Here is a 27,793-nt window from a genome sequence, read left to right as displayed (position 1 = left end):
CAGCCCCCCCCAGCAGCTCCCCGCCGCCCCTCCCGCACTCACCCGCTCGCTGACGCCGCGTTAGCGGCGGCAGCGAGCGGGGAACGAGGAGCAAACGAGCGCTAATAGCGCTCGTTTGCTCCTCCAAACGAATCGTGGAATAGGGGCATTAGGGTCCTATTAAACAGAGCGATTTTTAATGACTAACGATAAACGATCGCAAACAAGATTGTTATTGTTAACCTGAAATTGTTCACCATATTCGATACTGCGATCGCTATTGGGATCGTTACTATGATCGTTTATTCCTTCTGATCCCAGCAAAACAATGAACAATGTGCAATTACACTGAACGATTAGTGAACAAATGCGGAACTTGAGCGTGCGAATGTGGAATTACAGTGAACGATTAGCGATGATTTTAGGTTCGGATCTAAATCAACGATCAACGACATACGAACATTTTTTTGATCGTTACACAGAACGATAATCGTTTAAATTAGAAAGATATAACGATTTTTTGCACGATAATCGTTCCGTGTAATAGGGCCCTAAAGGTCAGTGGGGTCTCAGGTGTTGGACCTTTATCAGTCATAAAGTGAGGGCACAACTGATCACTGTATGAGATGGGAACACCCTGTTAATTTTAATGGGTTTTTCACTAAGTGCTTTAGTGGGGGTGTCACTTTCCTGCAAATAAACGTGGCAGGGACCCCAGTGTTCAAGGTTTGTATGAGAGCAGCAGAAAACTGGTGTAAAGTATACACTGCTTACATTAGGTATACATAAGAATAACTTGTAGAGCTCTCCTTTCTGTGGTTACAGAATACACACTGTGCTGTAGACTCTGTATACCAATGGTGTTGTATTCCAGCCTAGTTCCTCATTCATTGCATTTCTGCCTGGACAAACATTAGCCCACACAATGCCCTTCACATAACTGTGGTGTACAGTTCCATACTTTCACACAGTAAATACTAGTACTGTCAGATAACTGCATAGTTTAGCACCTAGGATTATTTAACACTGATAAAATAAGTTCTGTCGGTGTCATAAATACATATTTTGGGTTAAATCTGACAATACTGTGTGGGTTTATTGATAGATTACTGTATGATGGCTAGGTGATGACAAGGTGACCTGCTGCTGGGATCCACAACTAGCAAGGAACCTGCCAGCAAAAAAAAAATTATTTTCCTGCAGGTCCTCCGCAGGTGAAGTGAAGCATTTCACAATTTGGACTATTTTAAAGGGGTTGTCTGGGGTTAGAAAAAAACAAAGCTACTTTTTGTCCCACACCTTCATAAAAACATAGAAGATTGCTGGGGTCATGTTTAGTTTAGTTTAGTTCTAACAGTTCTAGGATAATGTGTCATTTATTTATGTAACTCTGGCTAGTATGTGGGCGGTCCTGTTTAGTGATAGACAGCTCTCTCCATACGCACACCTATACACAGATAACTGTCAGTCACTCAGTAGTCCCACCCTCTTGTCTACTTAGCCCAGAATAAGCAGAAAATTACATGAAACAATGACAAGTTATCCTCAATTTTTTTAAACAAAACTACAAAAAAAAAAATAATAAATGCATAAAAAGTTGTTGTAATTGAATGAAACGTTCTATGTGTGACTGTAATGATGATATATGTAAGTGATTACAAAAATAGAGAAAGGATACCTTTATTGAAGAAACTTGTACATTATATAAGAGAAACAGATCACTGATCTCAGGGAGACCAGCCAAAGATAACACTGCCGGCTGTTGGTTAAAGCGCTCAATGCAGTGAAATCCTAGGTGCATTGTTCTCTTGGGAAACATGAATATGCAAAAAAAAAAGCCTGTGGAGCCTCATTTAGGAGTTTTGAAACAGGACCATTTAGATATCCCTCCAGGTAGGACCCAGCTGGGTCCTACCCGGAGGGATATCGAAATAGTCATGTGTTCCAAGACTCTTAAATGAGGCTCCCCTGGCTCTTTTTTCGCATATTTCTGTACATTATATAGTATACTTTAGTACCCTGTTGGGTATCTCTAGGCTGGATACAAGATGAGATACAGTTGGAGGATACAGGTTCTGTATGACGTCATGCAGCACATACACCACATGTTACAGATGGGCCTGTAGATCCTGTACACTTGTAGGCTGCCGATGCTGGCTTGCTAGAAAATAAACCTGGTGACAACAACAAGGAAGTGTAGCAATCTGGTGGAAAGACTCATAGGAAACCCTTGCTGTGTATAAGCATTATCCTGCTGAGGGATACCAGTTGGAAGCCATTAGAGACAACACATGTGGCTGCAGGATGTCCTGCACATATCGCTGCAATGTTAGTGTCCCTCACATCACTACTAGAGGTGACTGATTGCAGTATGTGATGGTTCCCCAGATCATCACACCAGCAGGGGGCAGTGTGTCCTCCACAGTAAATGGCAGGATTGAAGCACTCACCAAGTAGCCTTCATATTCCAACAAAACCTGATTCCTAGCAAAAGACCAAATGGTTCCAGTATGTGCAAAGAAAGACGACTGACTGTCAATGGAAGGACGAGCAACGGCACTAAATTTCCTGACATAGACAGGATGGTGTTATGGAGGGGCCACCTATCATCTGGATGGTGGACAAAGAAACCAGGAGCTGTTAGCAGATAAAACCATCCTCTCTACTAGTGATCTGTCTGGGTCATCCAGAGCCTGCTCACTGTGTGTGCATGCCATCATGTAACCACTGCTCTTAAAGGGGTTATCCAGCGCTACAAAAACATGAAAAAAGGTTTTTTTTTTGTATTTAGAAAGCGCTGCCTAAATTATATTGTTTGCACAATGGTCGGTGTTTAAAAATAATACGATATAGGTGTTCAAAGTTCTGCAGTGGGAGAGAGGAGCGTTACCGGCCGGAACGCGACACCCCCCCCCCCCCCCCTTATACTATATTTTCGAGGACTCAGACAGCCGAATACCACTCAAATATCCGGGAGCTGATTTCACCCAATGTGGAGAACATTAAGACAAACCACACCGCTGGGTGAGTGACACCTATATCCTATTATTTTTAAACACCGACCATCACTGCGTGGATACAAACAGTGCAGAGGAACGTTTTTGGACTGCTTGACAGTCCACTTGCAGAGGGCCAGCAGACATAGAGAGACATTAGTGTATACTAATACAACTGTTTGTTTCATCCGGCTAGACAGGGTATCCATCTAGCAGAGTAATCTATCCCTCTAGTTGCTGCACTCACACAGGAGCGCGATCAGCTACATTTTTACACAGATTAGCTACAAAAATATGGCCATTGGATTGAACAACAGTCAAAATCTTTATTCATAGTGAAATTTCTATCTTAGGGTGGTGTGTTCACATGTTGCAGTTTTGTAGTGGTACTGTGGTGGTTTTACTGCAATTCTAACCAGTTTTGCAATATACTTGCTCTATTTTTTTTTTAGTTTTCTCATGTTTAAATCATGCAGGTTGTATATCAACTGAGGGCAATTAACGTAGGCTAATTATATTAATATTGTTTGCAAATTATATCATCAACTATGCAGCTTAACAGGAGACAATGTGTGGTTACAGAGGTTTTGTTACTGTGTGACAGGAGAGCTGACCATGCAATGCAAGCACCCCCAGGATTCTCTGCTACTGAATGTGCACAGGCAATAGCTGTACACATGTGCAGTGAAGACTTATACCGTCCCATACGCATTCAGGAATGGCTCTCAGTCAATATCAAGCCATGTCTGTAAGCGCGCAAAGGACTGGGACTTCTTGTGTTTGGTCTCTTTTTTTGAACAGAGAAAAGGGCAAAAAAAAAACCTTTCTGTGACAGTCCCTCTTAAAGGCTGTATTTATACAAATGCGCCTTAATGCGCCTGAAACAACCTTGCATTCTTCAATGGTCGGACAGTGTTGACAAAAGTCCAAGCAGACACATATGGTCGCATGCAGGTGGGAACACAACCTTAAAGTTTTGTTCATACTATGTTTCAAAAACATTTAAAGTTACACCCCCATTTCTTCCCCAATGGCAACATCTAGAAACTATTGGGGAAGAAATAGATACATGGGGGGAGATTTATCAAAGGGTGTAAAATCTAGACTGGTGCAAACTGGCTCCAGCAACCAATCACAGCTCAGCTTTCATTTTACCAGAGATGAAAGCTGAGCTGTGATTGGTTGCTGTGGGCAGTTTGCACCAGTCAAAATTTTACACCTTTTGATAAATCTCCCCTATGATGTTGGCCATGTTCGGAAAGCATTCCAAATGCAAAAGTGGAAACACAGCTTTAGGGTACGTTCACACCTACCGGATCCGCAGCGGATTTGGTCCCCTTTAACCCCCGCGCCGCCGGCAGAAAGCCTGCCCACCCGCTGCCCAGCCCCCCCCCCCCCCCCCCCGTCCGCCAGCACTGGATGGGCAGGCTTTCGGCTGGCGGCGTGGGGGTTAAAAGGGCCGGGTCCCATAGGATCCGCTGAGTGTATGGGACCAAATTCACAGTACTGGATCCGCAGTGGATTTCGCTGCTAACTCGCAGCGTCAAATCCGCTGCGGATCCGGTAGGTGTGAAAGTACCCTTATTAGGTACAGGTTTTGCAGCAGATATGCAGCAGATTAGATGGCGCAGATTTGAATCTGCAGCAGATCCGCAACAGATTTTACGGTCTAGATTGGATTTGCCTTGAATCTGCAAATACTAATCTGAGCCATCAAATCTGCTGCAGATCCTGTACGTGTGAACGCACCCTAAGGCTGGGTTCACACTATGTATATTTGAGGCTGTATTTGGTCCTCATGTCAGGTCCTCATAGCAACCAAAACCAGGAGTGGATTGAAAACACAGAAAGGATCTGTTCACACAATGTTGAAATTGAGTGGATAGCCGCCATATAACAGTAAATAACGGCCATTATTTCAATACCACAGCCGTTGTTTTAAAATAACAGCAAATATTTGCCATTAAATGACGGCCATCCACTCAATTACAACATTATGTGAACATAGCCTTTCTGTGTTTTCAATCCACTCCTTGTTTTGGTTGCTATACAGCCTCAAACATACAGCCTCAAATATACGTAGTGTGAACCCAGCCTAAGGGTGCGTTCACACGTACAGGATCTGCAGCAGATCTGCAGTAGATTTGATGGCGCAGATTTGAAGTTGCAGATTCAATGCAAAGTAACTCTGGGCCATCAAATCTGCTGCGGATCTGCTGCAGATCTAGTACGTGTGAACGCACCCTAGCTGAACAAGTTTTAAGGGTCAATTTACACAGATTGATTATCTGACAGATTATCTGCCAAAGATTTGAAGCCAAAGCCAGGAATGGATTTGAAAAGAGGAGAAATCTCAGTCTTTCCTTTATGACCTGATCTCTGTTTATAGTCTGTTTCTGGTTTTGCCTTCAAATCTTTGTCAGATAATCTGTCAGATAATTGTTCTGTGTAAATGGACCCTAATGGAAGCCAGTCTTCCTATAGGTATAAAGTACCCCTAGGATGCCCAATGCAAGGACGGGGAGAACAAACAAACTCTGTGCAGGTGTTTGTACTGGTCAAATTCAGCCTCAGAAACCCAGCAGCCTAAGCCATTGTGCTATGAAACAAGGCAATACGTTGTTTAGTATATGTAAATATCTGCCTTCAGCAAGTGAATGAAGTCATCCTTGAAGGTGAGCGATCCGCATGGCTGACATTATGATCGGTCTCCTCAGCAACAGATGGCTCACTATCCGGCTATGTAGACTTAACCATAGACACATGATGCAACATTCAATAAGGCAGACCTATAAATGATAGAGGCATAGCTGTGCTATTGTACAATAAAGGGGAGTTTTGTGGCCACTTTATTGACTCCTTGTTATAGACCAAGAGAACAATACCAAGAGGAAAACATTATACAGATGAAATTGGAGCATGCATGCATGATGTGAGCACGATCAGCCATAACATTACAACCACCTCCCTGATACTGGGTAGGTTCCACAGCTGTGATCTGTCGATAGCTGGACTCCATAGACGTGTGATGTGTCCTGCGGTATCTGTACTAAGGTGTGAGCAGCAGATCCTGTAAGTCGTGAGGTGCAGCATCTGTGGATTGGACTTGGTTCTCCTGCAGCTCCTACAGATGATCAATTGTATTAACATTTGGGGAATTTGGAGGCCAAGTTACCACCTTCACCTCTTTGTCATGTTCCTCATTCCTGAACAGGTTTTGCAGTAAACATTATCCAGCAGAAAGAGACCTCTGCGGTTAGGGGATCCTGCTGCCATGGAAGGGATCTGACGTGGTCTGTAGAGTGTTTATGTGTAATCCACTAGAATAATAAACCAGAAACACAAAACAAATGTGATGCACAAAAGTGAAAGATTCCACAAGTTTGTGAATGCGGAAGATACAAATTGGTGTAGGCATTATAAACATAAACTCAGGTCCACGTATGTCCCAAGAAGACATGATGCCCCGTCAGCAGACCAGTCACAAAAAGAGACCCAGTAATAATAAACTGGGAATCTCACTACCTGACAGCTTGTAAACCTATATTCTCTCATGGGTAATGTGATAACGTACAAGAATAACAATCGGAACCAGGAGACTCAGCTGTTCTATTACACTACATGGTAGAAAAAGGAAAAGAGAGGGGGGGATGCCAGCACACTGTCCTGGTAAGGTACCAATGGGTAACTATTGCATCAGGACGCAAATTCTGGGCTAAAGACAAATTGTTGCCAGGGCATGATGTCCGGGTAAGGAGAAATAAATTTGTACATCTTGCAACAATCTTGTAATTTTTCTGTTTTGCTTGTAAATCTATTTTAAATCCGGAACTTTAATAGACTTCCTAATGCCTGTTTTCCCCTCTGCGTCTTACTCTTACCCACTTTATGACACAAGGTTCCCACTGCATCTTCATAGCTCCTTCCTTTAGCATAAGGCCAAGTGCCATAGCCAATATAAAAGCTTCTTTAGAGCCAAGGAGACCCTTCAAAAGTGGGGAGCGATAAGAGAGGACAAAGAAAGGAATAAAGCTGGGAAATTTTTCATCCTTAAAAAAGACAAATATTTGAGAGCACAATGGCCCAGTCTACTTTAAATCATGTTTCCTGACCCATCTGTCCCATATAAGAAGGGTATGTAATTCAAAAAGGCCCGAGAGGGAAGTGAGAGTCTATCCTTAGGGTCCTTTACAACACAAGGATTTCTTGGCTGCAAACAAGCGCTGATTAGCGGGAATGGTGTTCATTTGCAGTTTCTTTACATGCCATGAGAAATCTACCAGCCAGGCTACATGTACGATCCATGTATCATTTGTGCAGCCATGAAAACTGACAGCACAGATAAACATATACATGCAGCCAGTTTCTATATCACACAGCAGTACATACCTCTGCTTCTGTGATCCTGAATTATGTTCCTCCGGCTCTCTGGCCCAACCACTGTGTCTTCACAGTGGCTGGGTGGGAGAGTCGAAGAATAGGATGCCGGATCACAGCAGTATTGGTAAGTATGTACTGCTGTGTGATATGGAAACTGACAGCATGGATATATGAAAAGAAGTTAGCACTAGGCCAACTGGATGGTTGGCGTATGAGATCAGGAATGGGTGTTGCTGCTGTCTGGAATGGACCTGTTCCCCACAGTGTTGCCCTGTGGATTCTGGTATGGATGCAGATAGTAGGCAATTGATGCCAAAGATGCTTCTATCTTTACCCACAAGTCGAAAGAGTCACTATTATCCAAACCGGACCATGCCGCATTGGTGAAAGAAGCTTGATGCAGCCCTAAGGCTGCCTGGAAAACATGGACCAAATGCTGCATGCTGGGATTTGGATGAACCCGACCATGTGTCCAGTATTCTAGCTAAAACAGCTGAAAGATGTTGATGCTGACATTATGAAGTTCAGCTCCCCCAACCAATTCTGTTTAGGTAGGTGGTACATCCACATGAATTTAAGGACCCTCTGCCTCTGCAAGCTTGTCTCCTTTCCATACTACATCCTGGTGCCAATTAGCAGATCGGCGCTCGTTTACATCGTTTATCGGGCCCTGCTCGGCCCGTGGAATAAGTCATTTACTAAAGTATGTGACTTAAATTCCTAGATGCCCACAAGCCTGTTACCAATTGTCCTTTTCTTAAAGTGTACCTCCATTAACCAATGCATACTGGAAACACCTAAAAGGACCTGCTCTGACCTACTTGTTATTCCCTTTACCTGTCAGTTACTTTATTATTATTATGGTTGATTGGTATATATTATATACACTTCCCAAAATTGGAATTGCAACACCAAGAATGAAAAGTTGTGGAATTATGTAAATCATGGTATTGAAAGACAAGATAATGATATGCAAATGATGAAAAATGGAAACAAAATATTCAGAACACCCTGATTTATTCAGTATTGAGAATGATTACCACAGACATACATTTATCTGACAGATTTTTAAGGCCAAAGCCAGGAACAGACTATAAACAGGGAACAGGTCACTGGGGAAATACTGAGATTTCTCCTCTTTTCAAATCCATTCGGCAATGGAAAAAGAAGCTGCCAGCAGGGGATCTTGCGTCCCCAAGTGAATTCGGTATCGCAGAACATTCCTCATTCAACCAGAAATAACCTAACTGATAGCACGCCAAGGCGTGTGAGTGCTCAATCCAAATCACTCAAGATGTTTTAAATATTTGAGTTCCATTTTTCATCATTTGCATATCATCATTAATATCAATCAATTCTGTGATCTACATAATTCCATGAGTTTTCCTTCTTGGTGTTGGAATAATGTTGAGGGGAGTGTAATACATGCACAAGGACCACAATGTCACTCAAGGGGAGTAAAGCCTCTTCACTGTATCATGAAAGGTTTTGTAACTCATAAGTAATAGTCATTACTTTATGGCCTGTTCCAGGGGACACCCCTTTAAGCATGAGCAGTAAAAACAATGAAGCAATTGAACATATTTATGCAATATGTATACAATAACCACTTCTGCTTCATTATTTAAAACTACAGTCTCTGCCAGATCCAGATGTGGTCGGAGATGTTTCTTAGAGCCTTTGGACCCTGTTTCTTCTTACACAAAAATCATGGTAAGACCAGAGGTCCCCATTGCTATGTTCCCACTTAGAGAGTGTTTTGTTTGGTTTCCAGACAATAGATGGACGCTTTTGTGTTCTACCTTCCAGTACGATTGTAGGTTATGAAGCAAGATGATTGGTAGCGTTGGGTATGGCATGATGGTATTGACTTGAATAATATTCCAACCATGGGATAGATATTGCAGTTACTTTATTTCACCTTACCCTTTGCCGAATCCCACAAAAGAAGAAGCTAGCTTGCGATACATAGCTAGTTCCTAAAAATGAAATGTCAGCATGAAGTTACACTGAATGTCAGCACTTTTATATCTTCGAGTGACCTTTCTGGTGAATCTGAATAGCGGAAGGGAGAGAAACAACTGCACAAAATGGCCAAGATGTGATATAGAGCGAAACTTGTTTTTTTTCCCCAGTACATTCAATGGTCTTTAGAACTAAGGACCCAACTCACCATGAAAAATTTCAGGGTCTACCAAGCCAGGTATTTCTTTCAGAAACAGCATCTCACCTGGGTTGTGTATGGTGTTCCAACTCCATTGAAGTGAGTAGGGCCAAGCAGCAGTACCACACACAACATGTGCACAAGTATTGCGCAGTTTGTGGAAGAGGTCATGTTTTTTTTTGTCCTGTAGTTGAGGAGGGAAAGGGATAATTCAAAGATTGCGCTACTCTATAAAATTCTTTTGAGACTCTAATACCAACAGCTGCTGCTGTACAACCAGGAGGGAATGATAAGACAAGTGGTGGTGGACAACTGGGCGACATGCCCTTCCTGCTCCAAAGGTCAAAACACAAAATGCGGACAAGACACACAAACAAATACGGATGGTAAACAAGCCAAGGGTCAGAACCTGAAGTACAGAATCAGAACTGGGAGAAGGCCAGAGGTAACTCAGAAGGACCCCTTTTCATAGAGGGTTAGTATGTGCAAGTGATCTTTTCTACTTTCAGGATATTATTGGGGGTACAATCCATTGCTAAAGAGTCCACAACCAGTATGACATGACCTTGATTTCGAAACATTGACAACAGACATGGGTCAATAGCACATAGTCCACCTACTCACGCCAAGAGATGTGTCATTCCTGATAATCGTAACACTGGTACTTGTTTGTTTTCACACCAATTTCGGTGCTGAAATGGGACCAGTGGTTAACGTTATAAAAGGGCAGACTAGATGGCTCAAGAGGTCTTTTTCTGCCAACGATCTTCTGTGTTTCTATGTTATCATGCATGTAGCCAGCAAGGATATTATATCATTGACTGAGTATACCATTAATTTTACAACAATATGAATTATGTTAACCTTTACACAGCAAAACATGAAACTTCTTCAACTAATACAAAAAAGAGAAGTCACCAGCTTAATAAAGATTACACAGAATTGGGCAGCAAACACTTGCCATCTTTTTGTCATAACTAAAGATGAGTGCGACTCGACCATGCTCAAGTCCGAGTGCTCAGCATTTGAATACCAGTGGCTGAAGAAGTTGGATGTAGCCAAAGGGAGTCCTGGAAAACAAGGATACAGCCATGTAAAGCCTCTTTACATATAATAGTAGTGCACAACCAGTAGCTCTCCTGCTACTGCTGGAAGACCACAGGTTATGTACCACGGGTAGAGATCTTTCTACTTAGCATCAAAGACTGTGGAGGACATTTATGAAACGTCAGCCCGAGGCGTACACCAGGGAGAAGGTGCAGATCCACCCCTTCACCCTGGCGTACGCCTGCTGTATGCCCTGCTCGCCTGATGGGCAGGCTGGGTGAGCTTAGGGGGGAGGGACAAGGTGGGGAGGAGGCGTGGCCCCCTCCCGCGCCTCATTTATCATGATTTTTAGTGAATACTGCCAGGGAACAGGGGGCAGAGCCTAATATAAGACCGGTGTACTTGTACGCCGGTCTTCATAAATCCCCCCTGTGCTTATACTGTAAAATGTACAGTAATAATGGAATTCTCATAGCCTTGTGCCTATGGGAGCAGTATGTTGCTGGACTTATGGAAGGAGAAAGAAAAATCCACTGACATATTAGCACTGACAATGTTGGATATCATGAATAATACAGGATTTTATAACAAGTTAATGTATAGGGATTATCAGCTATCCCCAGACTTTTCCCCACTATACATAGTGGAAGATACCCTTTATTCACTTGTGAAAACTAACACAACAGAGTAAAAGGAATGCCTTATTATTATTATTATTATTATATGTAACAGTATTATATGTAAAAGGATAGGCTGCAAATTTCAAATTGGTAGGTGCTCTGACTCCAGATACCGTCATTTTAGCTAACCGATGGGGCTGTGCTGCTTTCATCTCTTCACTATTTACCAGCTCTGCACATTTAGTCGTGGCTGTGCCTGTTACTGCAGCTCAATCCTATGCACTTCATTAATACTGAGCTGCAGAGAGCTACAATAGCATATAAAACAACAAAAAAGGGCATAGCTGTGTTTGGCTAACAACAAAGAGGATAGGAAGCTGCAATTCCTTCATTTGGATTTGTTTGATTGATGTACAAGGCTCAGTGCTGGAAGCCAACATTAATCATGGAGGGCAGGAAGAGGTGGAGGAGAGAAAAGGCATGCATGCTGCAACTCAGCCTGTCTTCTATGACACAAGCTATGAAGGAAGACATGACTTTATAACAAAAAGCCATCAACTGATAGGTATTGTTTGTTTCCTCTCTCTCTAATAACTCTCTGTCTGTGTCTGTAGCTCTGAGTATGATATAGAGCTGACACGTTACCATTGACACACAACCTAAAGAACCAATGCATATTACAAATTGAATGAGAGCCTCTGACATGGCACTGTGCTGTCTAAATGCCCTGTTTTGGACAATCTTTGGGTTGGCACTAACTGTTAATGAGAAGTGCACTTTCATAGACATCATTCGCAAGCAATATACGTACAGAAGGGCTTGGTAGAAGGCTGTTAAATATATACGCCTCTTCATTATTATTTGATCTCTTTTTGTCATTGTATTGCAGCTACTGTATGTACCATATATGTAAACTAGACATGTGCACACATAACAAATGAAGTAGAGGCATATTGGCACGTAGCTGCTACTACAGGGTGTGTGCCAGGCAGTGCCAGTAATAAATCCAGCCCTGCCTATTACCTCTACAGAAAACACATGCAGAAATAAATTAGGAAAAGTTCACACTAATGTCAGTGGTTCGGAGTCTCCATCAGCACACATGGATTGCTATTCTTTCCATCAAAATGATGGACACCATAATGGAACCCCAAAACACAATGCAAACCACAGCTGAACTGGAGACAAGAGTGGTGCAAAAGAGAATGCTTTTGTAGTACTGGATAACCCCTTTAAATATCTGGCCATTATAATGGAAAATGGAAATATGAACTCGATTAATAAAATTTCTACAGCTCATGTGTACAACATCGATGTACTTCTTATGGCAGGAGTGTGACATAACAGACTTCTTTCCCAAACAATAACACTTGTCAGGTACAGAAGAGGCTTCTGCAGGTCAGAAGAAACATTTAATACGTCAATGGAAAATAGTATTTGTAAAAACATCACATTCTGATGTCAAAACCTGACAACCATACAATGATCCATCATAGATCACTTTCGTAGGAAATCCATAGGCTGACGTGATGAGGGTGTTTCATTTCAATGTTAAAGGATATCTAAACTTTTGAACAAACCTCTGACATGAGAAAAGTTTAGACTGCAATGAGACCCTCACAATCCCTAAAGCCGGTGGGGTGTGTAAGTCTGCGAGACTAAGGGTCCTATTACATGGAGTGATTTTTAACGATTAACGACTAACGATAAACGATAGCAAATGAGATTGTTTATCGTTAACCTGAAATTGTTCACCATATTACACAGAATTTTAATCGTTAGATACGATCGTTATTACGATCGTTATTGCGATCGTTTATTCCTTCTGATCTCAGGAAAACAATGGGCAATGTGCTATTACACTGAACGATTAGTGAAAAAATGCGGAACTTGAGCGAATGTGGAATTACAGCGAACGATTAGCAAACAATTAACAATAATTTTAGGTTCAGATCTAAATCAACGATCAACGACATACGAACGATTTTTCGATCATTGCCTGCAATTACACAGAACGATTAGCGTTTAAATTCGAACGATATAGCGATTTTTCACACGATAATCGTCCCGTGTAATAGGGCCCTAGGGGTCCATTTACACAGAAAGATTATCTGACAGATTATCTGCCAAAGATTTGAAGCCAATACCCGGAGCAGACTATAAGCAGAGATCAGGTCATAAAGGAAAGCCTAAGATTTCTCCTCTTTTCAAATCCATTCCTGGCTTTGGTTTCAAATCTTTGGCAGATAATCTGTCAGATAATCTTTCTGTGTAAATGGACCCTTAGGGTCCTATTTCACAGGCCGAGGAGGGCTCGATCAGCGATGTAAACGAGCACCGATCTTCTAGATCGCCGCTCGTTTACTGGGCCTATTCCACGGCCCGATGATCGTTGAGCGAGGGCTGCAGGGACATCGTTACCGATGTCCTTGCAGCCCTTGCAGCATCATACATTACCTGTCAGGTCTTCTGCTCTGCTCTGCTCCGCTCCGTCTTCCTCCCTGGGTCCTGCGTGCTCTATCTTCAGAATGGCCTGTCAGCTGACAGGCCACTCAGCCAATCACAGGCCGCAGGGGTCCCAGCCTGTGATTGGCTGAGCGCTCCGTCAGCTGACCGGCCATTCTGAAGCTAGAGCGCGCGGGACCCGGGGAGGAAGACAGAGCGGAGCAGAAGACCTGACAGGTAATGTATGCTGCTGCTGCTTCTCAAATCGTCGGTTGCCCGCCGTGCACCGCTATTCAACCGTAGCGATGCGCGGTGGGGGAACGATGATTTTAGGTCTGGCCCTAAATGAACGATCAGCCGATGACACGATCATCGGCCGATTATTCTCTCTATTTCACAGAGCGATAATCGGCCGAATAGGGCCGAATTGGGCCAATTCGCCGATTATAGTTACTGTGGAATAGGGCCCTTAGTCTACGAGACATTCATGGCTCACTTTGAGGAGAGTGGAGCAGAGACAAAGTGGCACATACAATTGCTGCCACCCCTTTATTCTAGCAATCGGTGGGGTCTCATAACCCATATCCCTATTGATCCAAACTTTTTACAGGTGTTTATGACATGTTAGAAGTTTCTTTACAAGTGGACTTTGGTGGACAGGAAATAGTGGAAAGCAAATGAAGCATGTATTATATGGCATGACGTATCTGACTCTATAATGTATGAGGATTATTAGGAGCCGTGTTAGAGCTCATTTGTGGGCATAATTGGAGACATGTATATGTAATACTTCACAATGCCATTACAGTGATAATGGGAATAGTAAGAGACACGTGGCTGCAGCTGGGATACATTATAAAGCCTGTGCAATTCTGTCTTGCAATTGGTTAACAGGAAATGCTGTGAAATTAAATCTCTCCGGCATCTCGCTTAACTCATGTTCCTCTTCTTGGTTTCTGTCGATCGCTGCTCCTCCCTCGTCCTCTTACTGCCTCTCCTTCAGCTGTCTTATTTCCTCCAACCTCTTGCCATCTCTTTATCTTTTATTGTCCACATATCCAGTTTCTTATCGTACCATTCACCCACGTTACTTTTTGCCTCTGCAGTCACTTTACACTTTTACAGCTCACAGACCAACACCCCTACTTTTAGGATTTATCACCGGTATCTAAAGTCCCCCCCTCCCCATCTCAGAAAGGAGAACAGACAGCTGTTATGTGGAAGTCCTTTTTATGGGCATGTCTGTAACTGTACGCCTACGGTTATTGACAGACAGCCAAAGCAAATCGACTATTCCAGTGTAAAGTCTTTGCTAGTGTCTTCTTAAAGGGTAACTAACATTTCACCAAACTTGTGACACATTAGAAGTTTCGATCAGAGGGAGTCCAGGTGCTGAGCTCCTTCTCCGCTGATCTCTAAAATATAAAAACATTGAAGATTGTTGGAAGAAAAAGACCACCTGGTCCATCTAGCCCACCAATTTAGTATTTCCTTTCTTATTATCTTACAAAGTGAAGTGGAGTGCAGGGCAAAGGATGTACAGGCTAAGGGCCCTATTCCACCAGACGATTATCGTTCAGATTATCGTTAAATCGCTCGAATCTAAACGTTCGGTTATAATCGGAATAATCGTTCGGTTGAAATGTAGTTAACGATTAACGACCGAACGAGAAATCGTTGATCGCTTTATAAGACCTGGAACTGATTTTAATGTTGCTCGTTCGCAAAATGTTTGCAAATTGTTCGCATTGAATAAGACATCATTCGGTCGTTTGCAGTAGATATGAATGCAATAGCGAAGAAATAGCGAAGAAAAACGATCACAAATACGATCAAAAGTAACGATTATCGTTCCATGGAAATGAGTGAACGTTTACAGGTCTTTCGCAATAGCGGTCATTTGAGATCATTAATCGTTAACGATTATGCGAACGATAATCGTCCGGTGGAATAGGGCCTCAAGAGAAAAACCATAACCAAGGAGAGATGAGCAGAGCCAATCAGCTTGGGGCACAGCATTTAGATGAGCAATTCTGCCTCATTTTGGCAATTGTTGGTGGTCTCAGAACCAGGACCCCCCACAGATGCAAACTTATGACATGTCACTATGAGAGTTTGTTCAGACTTTGTAAAAATGTGAAAATGGGGTGCCAACTTGCATGCATGCACGGAGAGACACAGGCCCCATTTCCTTTAGCTAGTGAGCACATTCAAGTCGTTCTCTGAGTGTACACAAATTTTGCCTTTGACCTAAAAGTGCTGCAGACAAAGCTCATGATTCGGAAAACAACCGATAAGTGCACTAGTTTTGAGTCAGTAAAAGTAATGTGACCAGAGCCTGGTTGTGAATGGATAGACTGGCAGAAAACGTAACATTTTTCTGACGTATACATGCCGCAAAGGACACAAACACGATCTGAATAAGCCATAAGGCTAGGTTCACACTGCGTTTTTGCTGTCTGTTTAATGTATTTGTTTTTTTTTAAAAAAAGGGAAGCAAAAAATGGATGGTAAACGCAGGTGCAGTTGAATGCCATCTGTCAGGATCCATTTTTCATTGACTTATAAAATAAAAGTATCGAAACGGATCTGATTTTTTTAGCATGCACAAAAACGTGGTTGAATACATTTTTTTAAATTGTCAAAATTGAACATTTAAGAGCAGATCTGTTAAACGTACAGCAAAAACGCAATATGAAACGAGCCTAACATGTCAAAAGTTTGATAAAATCATAGTTATGCTTTAAAGTCCCTACAAGATCCTGAAGAGGATGGAGAGGTGTGTGTCCAAATGGTGCCAGTGTGGTATTTATTATTTGTATAAGTGTGGTATTCATTATTTGTATAAGCCTATGTTCACACTACGTAAAAGTACGGCCGTTGTTGCCATCAGCAACATTGGCCGAACTTTGCAGTGTGGAACATTGCCTACATTTCTATGGGATTCAGTGAATTGCGGCCGTAGGAAACCCTGTCAGTTCACACAATGAAGCGAGCGGCTCCGGCATAAGAACCCTGCAGCCGGAAAGATCATCTGGCTGGTACTTAAGTGCCGGCCGGGATGATCCAGGCAGAGACCGGCTGTTCCGTGACACGGCCGGGTCACGGAACGGCCGGTCTCTTCCGGTGTGTGAACATGGCTATATACTATGAAACCTCTCTGAGAAGACCATCTGAAATTGTGTGTCTGTTGGGGGGGGGGGGGTTGTTTAAAAATAGCTCAGTCAAATAAGCATTGAGCCATTAAAACTATTAATGGTATGGAAACCAAAGCTCTTCTGAATACTCTTAATATCCTAAGGGCCAAGAAAAAAACACAGTCAGTTTCTTTACTTAGTTTGAAGTAAAGCGTTATTACTCATCTGCCTTCCTATCATAGATGATTTATGTATTTGATGTATAACCTTAAAGACTCAAATTAATGGAGAAGTCCAGGCAAGTCCATTTTTTAACAAGTGCTGGGGAGGGGGAGGATAAAAGAAATAACATGCTCTTACCTCCCCTGCTCCAGCGCTGGTGGCTGCATACCGCCGCTTCAGTCCCCTGCTGCCTCCTGGTCTGAGCGGGGACCCGGGTCATGACGCATGCAGTCCACTCAGCCAGTGAGCGGACATAGCAGGGTCCCGCCTGGGCCGCTGACTGGCTGAGCCCTCAGACCAGGAAGGATTGGTATGTGGCCACCAGCAATGGCGCGAGGGAGGTAATAGAATGTTATTTCTTTTGTAATCCCCAGCACTATTTGCCCAGACTTCTCCTTTAACAGTTTGCTAAACCAAAATTTTTCTTTGCTTCTTTCCTCTCACACTATGTAAAAACAACGTCCATATTTCACAACGGGCGTTGTGCAAACAACGTCCAATGATTTTAGGTCTGGACCTAAAGAAACAATCAGTCGATGATCATTTTATCAGCTGATCATTGTCTCTATTACAAAGAGCAAGAATTGGCCAAATCAGCCTGATCCGGTCGATTATTGCTCTGTGTAATAGGGCCCTTAGACTGCTTGTGCATGGTGAACAGGGAAGAGGGACTAGGAAAAGGTGTCTATACACCTTCAATAATTGTCGTTCATCTGACAGTTTTCTCACAATTGATGTATGGGGACTTTAAAACTAGCCTTTTTAAGGATCATGAATTTTAAAGGGGTACTCCGGGCCTGGGGGTATTTTTGAGGATTGAAGCCGGAAGTCACTTACCTTCCCGGTTCCAGCGCCGGTGCCCGGATCGCGCCGGCCGGTACTCCCGTCCCGCGGCCACTTCCTGGTCAGAGCTGCCGCATGAGACGTGACCTCCAGCTTCAATTTCCACCCCCTCCCCGGCGATCCTCAAAAATACCCCCCGGCCTGGAGTACCCCTTTAATTCTGTCATGTAGACTCTGCTAATAGAGTCTGTCTCATATATGCATTCTGAAATTCCCCCAGGAGAACTAAAAAAAGTGTGAAAAAAAGGTTAAAGAATGTTTTAAAAAATATATAAACAAATCCCCTATATAATAAAAACAACTCCCCTTATCTCACTTGTTAAATAAAAAAAAAGTACCAAATGTGGAATCACCTAAACTGTTAACATATAACTAGGTAAATCCTGTGAAAAAAATCAGATTTTTATGTCAAAAAATGTAAATAAAAAATGACCAAGAAATCACTGCTAAGTAAAAATGGTATAGATAAAAACTACATATCATGAGCCCTCGCACAGCTCTGCATACAGTAAAAAATGAAAAAAATATAGGTATCAAAAATAGAGCAATTATAGTTAACAGAATAAAGGTTTAGGCTATGTTCCCACACAGTATATTTTGCTTAGCATTTTGGCCAGTATTTTGCAACTAAAACCAGGAGTGGACTGAAAACACAGACAGGCTGTTGTTTTAAAATAACATCAATAACTCAATTTTAATAGTATGTGAATATAGCCTTTCTGTGTTTTTAATCCACTCCTTTTTTTGGTATACTGACCAAAATACTAAGTAAAAATGTTGTGTGGGAACATAGCCTTACCCACAATCTGCCCCCCCCCCCCCCCACACACACACCCCGCTTGTACTGTTGGCCGCTTTTAATCCAAGATCGGTCCTGGTTTCTGTTCGGCAGGTGATGCAGCTATTGTCCTAAATAACAACTTTTAAACTTGCAGCCCTGTGTCAACTTAACACACCAACACATGTGCAGTGTTCAGACAAGTTATGAATAGGAGAAATCCTGCCTGGGGCATTCCTAATCATGAAGAGGGCCGGGAGGAGGGAAGGAGAGGCGTCCCAGGCCTAGGGCACATAACTGTATCCCCTGCCCAATGCACCCCAAGACAGATCTTGGATTAAAAGCAGCTATCCAAAGGTACAAGCGATTTGGGGGGCAGATTGTGGGCACAGAGTCGCTATAAAGCTATGTTCACTAGTGATGAGCGAACATGTTCGTAAATGTTCATATGTTCTTACGAACATGACGTCAATTGTTCGTGTTTGCCAAATGGTTATAACGATCAGTTTCAAACATATTCGAGCTTGCGAACGTACGCTACTGTGTAATTTACGCTTTGCACTTGATGATCTGTGCGTATGTGCATAGACCACATTGTACGTTTTTACTTTACATTCATTATCTGTTAGTGAATGTTTGGCGAACACAAACATGAACCGATCACAATAATTTTTTTTATGTGTGTGTTTTACAACAATGTGTATTCATTATTTTTATCTCTACTGTGTGTGGACTGATGATAAATTCCCCTTAATAAAGCACATTATTACATAAAAAATTTGGCCATATTTTTTAATGAAAATTACAACGGTGCAAACATAGCTTTAAAGGGAACCTGTCATTCCCCGTCCCGGGGTGACAGGCTCCCGACCCCCCGCTACAGCCCCCTATACTCACCTGATCCCGCCGGGCCCCGCTTCTGGTGAGTCCAGCACTCCGTCATTCTCTATGAGCGTTGGACTCATCTCTCAACGCGCGCCGGGCTGCAGCGGCTGATATCTCCGTGACCCGACCGGATCCAGAAGCGGGACCCGGCGGGATCAGGTGAGTATAGGGGGCTGTAGCGGGGGGTCGGGAGCCTGTCACCCCGGCACGGGGGGGTGACAGGTTCCCTTGAAAGTGAAACATAAAAACTATTTTATTCTAAAGGCCCTATTCCACAGAACGATTATCATCCGTATTCGGCCGATATAGGCCGCTACGGACGATAATCGCCCGTGGAATAGAGTTCAACGATCAGCCGACATTGTTCATGTCGGCTGATCGTTGCAGTCGCTTGTTTTTCAACATGTTGAAAAACAAGCGACTGATATAGCAGCGATCTGCTGCCGCCGCTCCGTTGAATAGGAGCGTCGGCAGCCGACGCTGCTATATCCTGTGGGCTGCCCGGACGATCTAGCGATCACCTGGGCAGCCCCCCTGCAGCTCCCGCCGGCCCCTCCCGCACTCACCCGCTCGCTGCAGCAGCAAGCGGGGAACGAGGAGCAAACGAGTGCTTAGAGCACTCGTTTGCTCCTCTGACGACCCATGTAATAGGCCCTTAATTGTAGTTACCCAAACAATCAAGATAACATGTTAGTTTTATCCAGTGGTGAACAGTGTATTAATTAGCCCCCTGCCCCCCCAATTGTTGGTTCGGTTTATAGAAAAAATAAAAGAACTATGGCTTTCAGAAGGCAAGGAGGAAAAAATAAAAATGCAAAAATGTCTTGGTCACTAATGAGTTAAGTACTACTTACAGGGACATAATATTTGCCTTTGTGGCATAACTATTTGGCATTACTTTATAACTAGAGATGAGCGAACTTACGTGTGAACCCGAACTTATTGTAAGTTCACTCATCTCTATCGTACTCCGGCCCTTTACCATTTTTATATAGTGCTGCACTTACATAGAACATAATAAAGAGGCTATTCTTACGTCACCATGCTCCCCTGGGGCCCTCCTCCACTGACTCTTATATAATTATATTAGGCTCTTATGTTTTATACAAGGGCAACAATATATTAAAAATTTTTAAGGACTAGAGTACCCCTTTAAGGGTAGCTTTACACGTACCGGATCCGCAGCGGATATGGGACCCGGACCCTTTAACCCCACCACCACCGGCCGCCCTGGCCCTGAGCATACATTACCTGCTCGGTGCCGCAGCTGTGTGTGACGCTCCCAGCTACCCTCGCTCCTCATCAGCCAATCAGGAGCGAGGGGAGCTGGGAGCGTCACACACAGCTGCGGCGCAGAGCAGATCATGTATGCTTGGGGCTGCGGGTGGGTCGGCCCGCCTCCAGTGCTTTAGCCTGGGCCTGGTGGTACAGTAACTTTAAGAGGTTTTCCAGGGAAACCTTAAACGATGCATACAGCCTCTATATAGCATGAAACAACAAACGAGCCATACTCCCGCCTCACTTCCCCCCCCCCCTCTGTGCAATCCTTTGGTACCAGGTGTGTCCCTATTCTGCTGACTTCTGGAACAGGTAGAAAGTAGGTACCGGAAGACTGGGCAGCAGCAGCAGTAGGGGCAAGTATGGCTTTCATCCAGAGACAGCATCATTCTTTTCTCCAGTCCATAAATTCAATAGATCTGAGTTGTAAAACCCCATCCAAACTGAAGACAAGAGTGGTGCTGTCTCTAGAAGAAAGTGGCCATGTTTTTCTAATGCTGGATAACCCCTGGATAACTCAACACACTGCAAATACAGTGGAACCTTGGTTTAAGAGTAACTTGGATTGAGAGAGTTTTGCAAGAAGAGCTCACAGTTTTTCAAAATTGTAACTTGGTTTAAGAGCATTGCTTTGGTTTAAGAGTTCCCTGTACTGGGTGAGTGGGGGAGGGGCATGGTCTGCATAGCGGGGTCTACAGCACTGTACTTTGACCCAGAAAGTCTCCCTCACCTTCCAAATCATAGCAGATCCACTTCAGGCTGGGGCTTACATCAGGGGACAGGACTGTGGAGGTAATCTCTCCATAGCTGTAACCCCTCTTTCCCTGGACAGAGAGTGCTGCTATACTGTGCCCACATCTTCCCTGCTCCTTCCTTCATATTCCCTGCAGTCTCTGTCAGCCCTTGTGTTTCCCATCCTCTCCATTTCTGCTATAATGTGCCTGCACTCACACTCAGCTATACACACTGCTCCTATAATGTGCCTGCACTTACAGTCAGCCATTCAAACTGCTGTATAAAGTTTCTGTCACTGTCCTCATGCACAGCTCTGTGATTCTCACTTTCTGGTCCATGCTGAGCACACACCCCTTCCCCATTGCTGTCATGTGACCACACAGACCTCTGACAGCAGCCCTGCTTCTCTATTCTAGCCTGTTGTACTACGCTACTGCATTATAGGGATCTGCATTTCCATCCTGTATCTACAAAATGCTGCTGTGTTATCAGATTTATGCAGTTACTATACATTATACTCCACATGCTGATTGCTTTAATGTACAGTAACTTATAATATCACATGTTCAGCTGTTTCTCATTGTTTCATCTGTTCTACATGCTATTCAGAATAGAAAACAAAATCATTATTTTGGGGTGTGGAACCAATTGTCTGCATATCAGTGATTTCTTATGGGAAAATTTGCTTTGGTTTAAGAGTAGATATGGATTACAAGTACAGTCCCAGACTAAATTATGCTCGTAATCCAAGGCACCACTGTATATCAATTTCCTGTTATTGTTTGGGCAAACAGCTTGCCCGTAACATTTCCAAAATATACCATACACTCTAGTAGGAACCAGTTATTGTTGCATCACAGTAGCAAGTTTATCCTTTTAAGAATGTAAAAAAAAAAAAAAATTTAAAAAGTTGTTCCTTTCTATCGTGAAGGAGCTTAATGTTTTCTAATAGTATCAAAGCGTTAACCACTAGGTGTACAGAGAGCCTATAGACCCATCGGCTATTGTCTTCTTGGAAGCTTAGCCTTTGCCGGGAAATTCCATGAGGCTGTTGGCCAATCAGTGAGCAGAATAAGTTCAATGTGCTGCAAGGGGAGGAGGAGTGAGATCATCACATGAGAGGAGGGGGAGGAGGAGCAGGGCTGTGAAACTGTAGGGAGGAGAAGAAGAAAAAAATCCTTCAACTCTGGTAGTATGTAGACAACTAAGGGGGTGGGATAGAAAGAGTATAGACTAAAGGCATGTATAGAGTGTGAAGATTGTCAGGAAGAAACAAGTGTCAAGTTCAAGGAGAGAGAATACAAAGGAGCAAAATCAGAAGCTGGTGAGTGCGGGTAGTGGTTGTGTATTACCGAGGGGTGTGACTGCAGGTCTGGAGTCTAGGCATGCCAGGTACAAGAAGACTTTGTACACACTAGGCATGGTAACTGAACGATAGTAGGTTACCGAACGGCTAGAAGGAAGTGTTTTCTCGTATGTACTTGCACGCAAGTGTATAGAGTCCATTTACAACTTCATATACGTGAGGTTTGTCCAAGATCCGATCTTGAAATCTGGGGCCTGCATGAACCCCATAAGGTGAGACGATGCATGTATGCACCCTATACTGAGGGTTATATCACTGCTGCCTGTGTCTATACCTTACTCGTTTCTGCTTGATCTATACATACCGATCATGTGATTGAAGGTATACGTGACCATTGGCTTTTAATTAATGTGTATTCTTTCTATTGTACTTACCACTTATTTATAGTATATATATATATCTATATATATATATATATATATATATCACTCTGAGCACAAAACTTGCTGTAAAATATACATACGGCTGCAACTATTGTTAGGGGCAGAATTTATCATGAAAGGAGATTGATATTGTGATAAAACTTTGAAGTTGTTTATTGACTATATTTGATCAATGCAATGGCTCTGTAGACATACAAGAAGCTTTCAGCCTAAATCTGTGCTTTGTTTCTTCATATGAAGTGGTTAAAATCCGGTTTATTTATTCATACCTTCTTATGGGAAACCATATAAAGCCCCCCCCATCCTCAGGGGTTGTTACCTGGGTCTTATAGCTACTTAAAAACATTGTCTAGTGATTTTGAGGGCTATGGCGGCATCTTTATGTCCGACAACCTGTACGGAGCTGTAATGCTGGCTTCACTGTTTGACACCTAGCAGCAACAGACACATGTATCAACAAGTGCTTGAAGTGGAAATCTGAATGACCTGGTAAAAGAAAATGTGAACTTGCAAATAAACAGCAGCTGAACTGTGTGGGTCCTATCGTAGAGCCCATGTAATATACTATAACATATCCACTCTCAGACCACTGAGCACATTATTCCTCTTATAATATGTTACTCTTTGATATGTCTTTAAGGATATGTTCACACATGGCGGATTAATCGCAGAAATTTCTGCAACTGTCCCATACATCTGAATGTGCTATGTAAATATCTATTTACCTTTCCTGCAGAAACTTGTCTCATTCAGATGTATGGGAATGATATTATTTAAGTAACAAATCTGCCGGATGTGAACATACCCTAATCCAGAGGAGGGTTGTTATTTATAGGTAAGTGTTTAGGGGGAAGCAGGTGTTTATCCCGTAATATCGCTGCGCTGGTTAATGAAATGCCGACCGTTGCTGTGCCCGCTGGCACCTGCTTCCTTGTTTACATAGCCATCAAACAAAGTCTGCAATGTGAGGCTGTCAAGCTATTGTACCTACAACTCCCAACATGTATAGTATGACCTGTATGGAGTTGTAGTTTTAAACAGCTAGAGATTGAAACAACTATGTCGGTCAGGGCCTACTGGGAATATATAACAACAGAGAGGTAGACTAGAACAACTGTGTAGGTCCGCTCCAGGTGCGGCTATAGTGGTGAAATGTGTGGTGAAGCCCCAGGACATATATACCCACATATAATACTTACACATTTTACTACAGACTTATGGATCTGCATTCTGTAATGAAATAATTGTTATTTCGACCAGGCTTAAAGGATAAATGCAGGGCTGAATGTCGATGCAGCGTTTTATAACAGATACAGATGTGCTGTGAATATGTTACAGATTTGGTGCAAATTTTACCTTCTCCATTGAGTTTAATAAGAAAAATCTGCAACAAATCCACAACCTAAACTGACATGCTGCAGGTCAATATCCGTCAGTAACTGTTTGTATTGTGTGCAGGTGAGACGTCTAATATCATATTTACTGGTACTGTAATAGGCTGTACCAATTTCCACATGGCAAATACACAGCATATTCATATAGTGTGCACTTACCCTAACATGTGGCCCACTTTTCGGATTAGTAAAAAAACTGTTAGTCCTGGTTTACACCCACCGAAAAAATACATTGTACAAATGTACAATGATTACAAATGTACAATGTATGAGTTCATTAGAAACAATTTTTGACATGTCACAAAGAGACGTCAAAAATTTTGATCGGTCAGGGTCTTGGTCGGTCGGAGTGTTCAGGTGGACTTAGGCTTGACATCACCTGTCAGGAAGGAGTAAGTACACAATCATACTATACTATATTTCACCGGTTTTGCTGAAATGGTTGGGATCGGACAACTTTGCTCTTATATGTTATGGGCACTATAAGGACGGAACCTTTCACATTCTGGACAGGTGTAACTATCACATATGTCTCCAGTCCAGTGGTTTCCACTTTCCTTATGAGGCTGCAACCATATGACTAGATGGATAGAATTTCTTAGAAAACACCAAGGTGCGCACTGTTCTCTCATAGACCTTACATTCAAAAGTTCCTTGCAAATTTCAATTGCTGACCATGAGTATGGGCAGTGAGAAATGCATATTTTATCTTGATTCTTTCCCTCACTCAGATGTCAAAAAGTTGCTACTGTGTAAGGTCAGTTTCAGACTACTAAGTTCTCATTTCACTGTCTGTATTATGGCCACAATAGCTCGGCCTCTCTAAGCGCTACCAAACAAGTTAAGATCAGCCCAGATTACTTCTGATCCAGCTTTTTTCACCACAGTCAATGGAGATGCAATAACAAGTATGACTGGTTTGTGACTGTCATTTCAATTGACTTAGATCAGTTCTACATGTATGTTATGGATACCTAGAAGGACTGGTACAGTTTTAGCATCTACAGACAGAAAGCACTGACTAAAAGCTGAATATTTCTAAAGAACTGTGGTCTATTCATTCGCGATGGCAAAATGCTGAATTGGCAAAAATTCTGATTTGGCAAATGGTTCCTTATATTGCAAGCATTCCAGTAACCTACTTTCCCCTGGGTGTAAGGAAGCTGGAAGAATTAAGTTGCCTATATACCTAATAATAATAATCTCTGTCATCTCTACCATTCTCCCCATACAGATGGAGGTTTAGCATAGCTAAATGTTCCTGTATTTTCTATAGGGAGGGATAAGCCGCAGTCAGACTGCTCTGGTGTCAGCTTATCCCTTCAAGAACAAAGGAATAGGAATTCCCCATAACCTTATACTTATGCCGAACTTGCTGTCAGCCTACTTTTGCACAAAATGTAGAGCGGCCCTTAAGGTGATCAGTCACATAAAAAAAGTAGGTTGATGGTTAAACAACTGTTGAATGAACTGTCTGATAAACTACTGTTTCACAGACACAGCCATACACAGTTCGGCCTATGTTAGCCATTCTAGTTGTCAATACTGGCCCTATCTGACCAACGGTCCCTGCCAAAGGACGATTAATCCTTTTGGGAATATTCTTTCCCAAAAGATTGTCCTTGGACTAAAGATCTTTCATCTGACTACTGCTTTACAATGATCATTTGTTAAATTTCAGCCCATACTTTTTTTTCAACTTAAATCCAATGTGAATGGAGACGTATTATTGAATCTCTGTACCCTTTAAAGTGTCACTGGCATTTTGGAAAACTCTTGACATGAAAAGTTTTGATCGGTACAGGTCTGAGTGTTCAGACCCATATCGGTTTAGGTCTAAAGCCCCTATAACACAAAGCGATTATTGGCCGTATTTGTCCGATATCGGCTGTTACGGACGATAATCATCTCATATAATAGAAGACAACGATCAACCAACAAGCACGATGTCCGATGATCGTTGTCTTTCAACATGTTGAAAGCTCAACAATCTAAATAGCGCTATATGCCGCCGTCGCACCGAGCAATAGAAGCTGCGGCAGCAGACCGCCGCTATGTTCTATGGGGTGCCTGGACGATCTAGCGATCACCTGGCCAGCCTCCCTGCAGCTTCTCGGCTTGCTGCTGATGCGTGTAATAAGTGTTCAGACCCCTACCGATCAGGAGAGCAAGTAGGGCTCTATAGACTTACATTATGAGCCCGACTTTGTTTTCCTACACAGAGCGGGAGTGGACCATACTGCAGAGTGTCTTCTCCCAGCTCATTCTCCCAATTGTTACTGGTCTGAACACTCGGAACTGGACCAATTAAAACTTTTGACACACCTCTATGACATGTCAAAAGTTTTGCCTAACAACAGTGACACCTTCAACTGTCTGCACAAATCTATAGATTTGGATCCTTCCTGCATTAAAGTTGCCCAAAAACATACTGTTGCTCAAGGGGTTATTCATGGTCCTACCCATTGTGCTGCTCAATGTTAAACTATAGAGCCATCTGCTGAAAAACAGTTTTTTAGTTTAAATAGGCACTGTCATTAAAAAAATGTTAACATGTCAAAGAGAGACCAGTCAAAAGTCTGAATGTTTAGATTGCGACCAATCAGGAGCCTGCAAGCAGCGCTTTAACTCCCCGCTTTAACTCCTGGCAATGTAGTTTTATAGGGTCCATAAGGGGGCATTTGCATGGGGGCATATGCATAAGGGGGCATTTGCATGCCTAAGGGGGCATTTGCATGGTCAGCATATACAGACAATGTGCTGCAGAGCAGAATGCAGAGTTCACGGTATCATGACGCCAGAAGCTCAGAAACAGTTTAACGGGGTACTCCAGGTGGGGGTTATTTTTAGGGTATGGCGGGGGGAGGGGTGAAAATAGAGGCTGCCGGTCACTTACCTCCCGGTTCCAATGCCAGGTCCCGGATCGCGCCGCCCTGTTTGCCTGTCCAGCTGCCGCTTCCTCGGCCGCTGAATAGTTGAGCTGCCTTGAGACGTCACCTCTCAAGTCACAGCTCAGACCAGGAAGCGGCGACCGGACAGGAGAACGGGGAGGCACGATCTGGGACCCGATGCTAAAACCGGGGAGGTAAGTGACCGTCGGCCTCTATTTCCACCCCTTCCCCTGCCATACCCTAAAAATAT

General features: G+C 43.0%; 1 protein-coding gene across 2 annotated transcripts in view; it reads left to right on the top strand.

The window, feature by feature from the left end:
* Positions 1-22,640: 22,640 nt before the first annotated feature.
* The window catches only part of MAP3K14 (mitogen-activated protein kinase kinase kinase 14), a 29,376-nt gene continuing 24,223 nt past the window's right edge, over positions 22,641-27,793 (top strand). The window contains exon 1 of one of the 2 annotated variants that reach the window (XM_069951804.1): positions 22,641-22,833. Coding sequence is in view for 1 of the 2 variants with exons in the window: in XM_069951803.1 (XP_069807904.1) it covers positions 23,074-23,087 (14 nt within the window). In the remaining variant the exon portion in view is untranslated. Of the gene's footprint in view, positions 22,834-22,899; positions 23,088-27,793 lie in introns of those variants that run through there. The other variant, XM_069951803.1, reaches the window with a different exon arrangement.

The sequence above is a fragment of the Dendropsophus ebraccatus genome, chromosome 14 (assembly GCF_027789765.1).
Source record: "Dendropsophus ebraccatus isolate aDenEbr1 chromosome 14, aDenEbr1.pat, whole genome shotgun sequence".
Taxonomy (NCBI): domain Eukaryota; kingdom Metazoa; phylum Chordata; class Amphibia; order Anura; family Hylidae; genus Dendropsophus; species Dendropsophus ebraccatus.
Note: the sequence above shows the minus strand (reverse complement) of the source record. Positions and strands in the feature narration are given on the sequence as shown.